General features: G+C 45.8%; 2 protein-coding genes across 4 annotated transcripts in view; one reads left to right on the forward strand and one right to left on the reverse strand.

Moving 5' to 3' along the window:
* LOC109430398 (protein Skeletor, isoforms B/C) overlaps nucleotides 1-4,568 on the forward strand; it is a 73,246-nt gene extending 68,678 nt beyond the window's left edge. For all 3 annotated transcript variants that reach the window (XM_029867122.2, XM_029867125.2, XM_029867124.2), the window contains exon 9: nucleotides 2,238-4,568. In XM_029867122.2, the coding sequence (XP_029722982.2) occupies nucleotides 2,238-4,394 (2,157 nt within the window). In that variant the 3' untranslated portion in view covers nucleotides 4,395-4,568. The remainder of the gene's footprint in view (nucleotides 1-2,237) is intronic.
* Nucleotides 4,569-4,574: 6 nt separating this feature from the next.
* LOC109408863 (putative ankyrin repeat protein RF_0580) lies at nucleotides 4,575-5,670 on the reverse strand. The gene is made up of 2 exons (XM_019682231.3): nucleotides 4,993-5,670; nucleotides 4,575-4,939 (listed from the first exon to the last, which is right to left on the reverse strand). Exons 1-2 carry the CDS (start codon nucleotides 5,554-5,556, stop codon nucleotides 4,577-4,579), a joined length of 927 nt encoding a protein of 308 aa, XP_019537776.3. The 5' UTR covers nucleotides 5,557-5,670; the 3' UTR covers nucleotides 4,575-4,576.
* Nucleotides 5,671-6,000: the final 330 nt, after the last annotated feature.

Consider the following 6,000-nt stretch of genomic DNA (forward strand, 5'->3'; position numbering starts at 1 on the left):
TTTCAGGGACGTTTGAAGGGGTTTCAGTAGCGTTTCAGGGGGTATCAAGAGGATTCAGAGGCACTTTTGGGAGTTTCCATGGATTTTGTATGGCTCTGAGAGGAATGTCTTAATGAATTTCAGAGAGTTTTCATTTGCGTTTCAGGAAATATCAGTAGAGTTATAGGAGTCTTATTAACGTTTCAGAGGATATCATGGAGTTTCAGGAGACAAAACAGACATGTGATAATGTAAGCCTTAAAAGTTGGTATCAGTAAACTGCGCGCCCAATGGTAATAAAACAAAATGACCACAATAGTAAAGAAATTAGCTTCAATTCGATGAAAAACCAGGTCATACTAATCCAGAGCCATGTAGTTTAACATACCAGATGAAATAAACACATATACGATGATTGTAGAGAAAATTTAAAAAAAAAAAATGATTTATCAGATTTGAAATTTAGCGACCTGTGTACTTTTCAGTGGATTGAAAATTTTGATGATCTTCAGTTTCAGGCGCCGTCTTGTAAAAGTTTGTGACCAAAAAATCAGGAAATTCGCCTGTAAGAGATCATGGAACGTTGAAATATAGATTGGTTAACGTCAAATGGACGAAAATGAGGTTTGAAGTTGAAAAACACGTTCGCATTTTTTACTGTAGAGGTGTCTCAGTATCCAGAGGTTTCATTGAACTTCAGAGGATGAGGATCACAAGAGAATTCAGGGGAGCTTCGAAGGCGTTTCAAAGGTTTTCAGGGGCGTCTTAGGGGATCTCAGAAGGATCTCAGAAGGATTCAGGGACACCAAAGACGGCTTCAAGAGATAACAGAGACGTTCCAATGGAATCTCAGGGGCGTTTTAAGGGACTTCACAGTCGTTTTAGGGGATATCAGGCATCACAGTTGTTTCAGAAGGTTTCCGGGCTCTCAGGAGCTCTGGGCTCAGGGACTTAGGCTAATTCTATACTTAATTCTGAGTAGGATCCAGGTTATATTCAGTTTATTAGAAGACTTTCGGGAGTTTCATGGGAGTCATAGATCATAGGGGGTCATAGATCACGCCCAAAGTTTTAGGAGGTCTCAAAGGCATTTTAGAGGACCTTATAGTCGTTTTAGAGGATATCAGGAATCACATTCGTTTCAGAAGATTTTCGGAGTTTTCATGGGACTTCAGGGGGTTTCAAGAGGATTCAGGAGACCTTCAAGGGCGTTTCAATGGGTTTCAGGGGCGTCTCAGGGGATCTCAATAGAATTCAGGTGCATCTTAGGAGACTTCAGAGGATATCAGAGCTGTTTGAAGTCTCAGAGGATCTCAAGAGGATTCACGGGCATCATATAAGACATCATAGGCGTTTCAGGGGAGTCTTGTGGGCATTTGAGGTCTTTAAGGGCGTCTCTGGGAGTCTGTGGAAGGCTTAGGACATTCTTTGGGAGCTTCATGTTATAACAGGGACGTTTTAGAGGATCTCAAGGGCGTTTTAGGGACGGGACCCCCTAAACCGCTACTGATGATCCCCTAGATGCCTCTGAATCTCGGGAATCACAGTTGTTTCAGAAGATTGCATGGGGTTGTATGGGACTTCAGGGGGGGGGGTTCATGATGATTTAGGGGAGCTTTATGGGTTTTCATGAGTTTTCGGAGGCATCTCAAGGAGTCTCAGGAGGTTGCAGCGGCATCTTAGGGGGCTTGTATGGAGTTTAGGAGGCATCTCAGAGTGTTGTAGGAGGAATTAGGGGAATTTCGAGGGGTCTCTGGAGTAGTTTAAGTTTCAAAACTGCTTCGGAAGGTTTCAGGAGTTTTTAAAGAGCTTTCGAGAGTTTCAGGTGCGGCCCTGGACTCCCTGAGCCCCTGCGAAACGCCCTTTAAACTTCTTGTAACACATTGAAAAGGACTAAAGGGCTTGAAACCACCTTAAGCTCTATTGAATTCCCTTAGAGTCTCTCAAAACACCTTTGAAACTCCCTGGAACCCTCTCCTATTAGGGGAGCCTCTCCCCAGTAAATCTCAAACCTTCAAAAGCAAAACCATTTCTTGAGAAAATAGTTGACTCTTTCAAGCACTGACTTGATTTGTGTTCAAAACTTCCTATTTTTTACCCGTTTTAGTTCATCATTTTTGCCTTTCTCGTTCACCTTATATATATGTGTGTACTTATATAAGTTGTAAGTCATCTAATAAGAGACGAACCAGCCAAGGGCTGAAAGTCTCTTTAATAAAGACAAATCAAAATCATCCAATAATCAATTTCTTTTTCAGAACATCCGCATCTTTGCCGGAGTCCATCAGAATCGCAATGGTAAATTGGTGCCAACTGGTGTCGGTCGTATCTGTAACTGGACCCCGAACCCTGATGGCCCACCAGCTGATTCGTATCCATCGTTTGGAGCTTACCAGAGAAGTCTCACCTTGAAATGTGACCCCGGTGAGCCTGGAATCATTACCTGGACGCCTGACGCAGATACACCGGACACCGTCTACTATCAGTGCTTCACCCATCGCTACCTGGGATGGCGTATCAATGTTCATGATGCGTGTGATGTAGCTGCCCCGAGTGAAATCGACGAGGTGTACGTTGACCCAAACGAAGAAGGAATAAACGCCGAACCATCCATCAGACACGAATCCAAATTGCTTCCGTCGGACACATTCCTGGAACAGCATGAGAACTTCGTTCAGAAGAACGATAAGGATTTGATCAAAAATCATAAGATGACTCCTGATCAATCAACGGAAACCTTGAAGCTGGATCTGGAAAATGATCCAGAAATGTCCAAAATCATCGAAGAAGGTATTCGAGCTGCTGAAGATCTTGAAGAGAAATTGAAGAGCAATCAAACCTACGGAAACTTCACATCCAATGATCACACACCGCTATCTCTGGCGGAAGCCATGCACCATGGGAAGCCAATTTTGAGCTCTTCTGGTCTACCGGTCTATCTCCGTCCTCCAAACAGTGGTCCGATGTTCCGACCTGTAAAACTACCGATGAGGCGACCAATCGCCGTAGAAAGACGTCCAATCAATGGACGCCCGTCACGCCCCTACAACATTCCACAACCTTCCATGATCATCAGTCACTACCAGAAACCGGTCAGCCCTCTGATGCGACCATTCATGCCCAAAAGCAAGATCCCTATGAAAGCCATCGCACCAATTCTACTCCTCGGGGAACCAACCGAAATTAAGCCGTTCCGCAAAGTACCACCACCACCACCTCCACCTCCGCAATCTCTGGTTCATCAACCAATGGAAATGATGCTAGTGAAACCTATGAAAACTGTGCCCTACATGGTGCCCGACGTATCCCCACATCTTACCATGAGTCTCAAAAAGATCGAACCAGCTCCGATCACACTCCCCATCCGTCTGACCAAGCGACCGGTCATGGTTGAACCTCAGAACGTGAAACCCATCTTCAAAGCTCCGTATGACATCCATGAGAACAGAACCCCCGTTGAAACACAGTCCAGCATTGGTTTTGAACCAAGCTCTGTAGTTGTGGAAAGTGGGTTTAAGCCAATCTACCGTCGCAATGGTATGATGAATGCAGAGTACGATGACCAACTACGCCATCATGGAGATATGATTCAACGTCGACAGGACTACGACATTGATGAAGCGATTGAGAGTGATGCCCTGATGATCGGCAGTGGTGAGCCACAGCGACAGGCCTTCGAACCGATGTTCATTCCGTCGCCTCTGGACAGTATGGCTATGGCACATAAATCAACCGAAGTTGCTGATCGCAAGGACGGCGTTGAACGATTAACTGGTGACCTGAAGGAAATGAAAGTCGAGGAAGGAGAGGATAAGATGGCAATGCCTGACGACCGAGTAGATTCGTACTACCTTCCACCAGATACACAGAACGTTGTTAAAGTCTACCCGGAAGGTTCCGTTGTTTCTTACGACGGTAAAGCCGTACTTGATGTATCTTTGTTGAACTCTCCCAGCAATGTCCGACACGAAGCTGTCAAATCCGTCTCCAAAACTGAACAGTTCATCCGAGATACTCCTCAGTTTGGACCATTCCGTGGAGAAATCCCTCCCATCTCTGATTACGTTGCACCAGACTCGCATCCAATCTACGGACTTCGTGGATCAAATTCAGTGCAACCGCCAGTTTCTGAGTACGCCAACCCGCTAGTTCCCGGTGGTATCAATGCACATGATAACAAAGATCTCAGTGTAAAGCCCATCTCCACAAAACTATCGATTATCAAGCCAGTCGAAGAACAGCCGGAAGAATCCCGAAAAAAGCGAGAAGCTCACCATCATCCGGACCACCACGGAGACAGCCATGATGACGGCTGGGAAGAACAGCGCAAGGGTGCCAGTAGTGCGTCAACCGCTATGACTGCAACACTTTCTTTCGTGCTCTCTACGCTGGTGCTTCTCCGAAGAGCGTTGTAAACTCCCACCAACATAACGCTCAGTGCCTCCTTGCTGAATACTTTGTTTTGGGTTAAGTATTGTTAGTTAAGTTTTATTTAAATCGAACACACTTGAGAGAAAGTGAACTACAAAATTGTGCTAGAAATTTTACACACACAATCTGTAAATAACAATAAAGATGCCGTTCGATGGCGTTCTCCTTAAATCTTAAGTCTTCGCTTAATTAGGTTGATGACCTCCTGCTGATCCATCAATCGCGCGTAATCCAGAGGCATCAGCCGGTTCTTGTCTCGAATTTTCAGCCGGCACTTCCTCTCCAGCAGATACTTGACGATCTCGGTGCTGGTATGCATGTAGATCGCTCGAAAGATCAACGTCCAGCTGCAACGATCTCGTGACTCCGTGCTTCCTCCGTGTGTCAGGACGAACCTTAACGTGTGCAGATCATTCGTATCGATCGCATAATGCCCAGCCGTCATTCCGATGCAGTTCCCAGCGTTTATATCCGCTCCATGCTCTAGCAAATGACGAGCGATTTTGATGTTCTTGTTGTAGATGGCGAGCTAGAAGAAAAACAAACATCATTCTAGGCTTGAACCACTCACAACCAACTCACATGCAACGGCGTCTCCCAATTGCTCGGCACTCCAAGATTCACATTCGCCCCGTACTCCAGCAGCAGATCAATCACTTCCAGGTTATTATTCCGCACTGCTTGGTACAAAAACGTCTCTCCGTTAACCGGAACGTTCACCAGTTCCGGTTTTATGCTCAAAAGCTTCCGAATCAGCGCCGGTTGATTCTTTTTCACCGCTCGAAATATCGCCATCGTCGACGGGACATCCGGCAGAGTGAATGATTTGAAAATCTCCGACTTCCTCACGTAGACGAAACGCTCGTCCTCCTCGTTCTGCTTCAGTGCGTTGATCCGAAACGAGTAGCACAGGTTCTGCTCCAGGTTGCGAACCGTAACGGACCAAGCCGTTCCCCAGTGCACCACTTCCCACTGGTTACGCTTGCAACTGTAGCACTTTTCCACTTTGAACAGATCAAACGGTGCTTCCAGCGGTTCCGAAAAGTCCCACCGCAGTCCGATCGTTGAAGTCGTCTGCTTTGTGAGGTAGACCAGAAATCCATCGTCCGAGTGGATAAGTTTCTCCTGTGGTGCAGTGGCGGGCATTTTAGCTTCACTTACACGGGTTTTGAGTATTGATTAAGCCGTAATGCCAACTGGTTCCACACAAGCGTGGCCATGCGGTGTCGTTTGGCGCGTAGTAACGGTTGGATCGATTGCATTGTAAGGCGCATGCGCATCCAATCGATGAAAAGCTTTTGAGAAGTAAAGCTTCCACCGCAGCGCAGCCTTACGGAAATGAGGTGAATCAATGCGAAACTTTCAGTAACATAGACACAGATAGAGCATCTGTTGGGATAATTTCATGTGTTTGAATGTGTGAATGATGGACATTCTAACCAACATTCATCAAATAGGTACCTACCTACACAAAATCAGGCTTGAACCAAAATGTGGTGTTCGGCGAGGTTTTTCGTTTTTACATAGAGGCCCTGCATATTGAACTCTATTACATCCAAAATAGTGGTTGGATTTTTCAAAAGTATCATC

Source organism: Aedes albopictus, chromosome 1 (genome assembly GCF_035046485.1).
Source record: "Aedes albopictus strain Foshan chromosome 1, AalbF5, whole genome shotgun sequence".
NCBI lineage: Eukaryota > Metazoa > Arthropoda > Insecta > Diptera > Culicidae > Aedes > Aedes albopictus.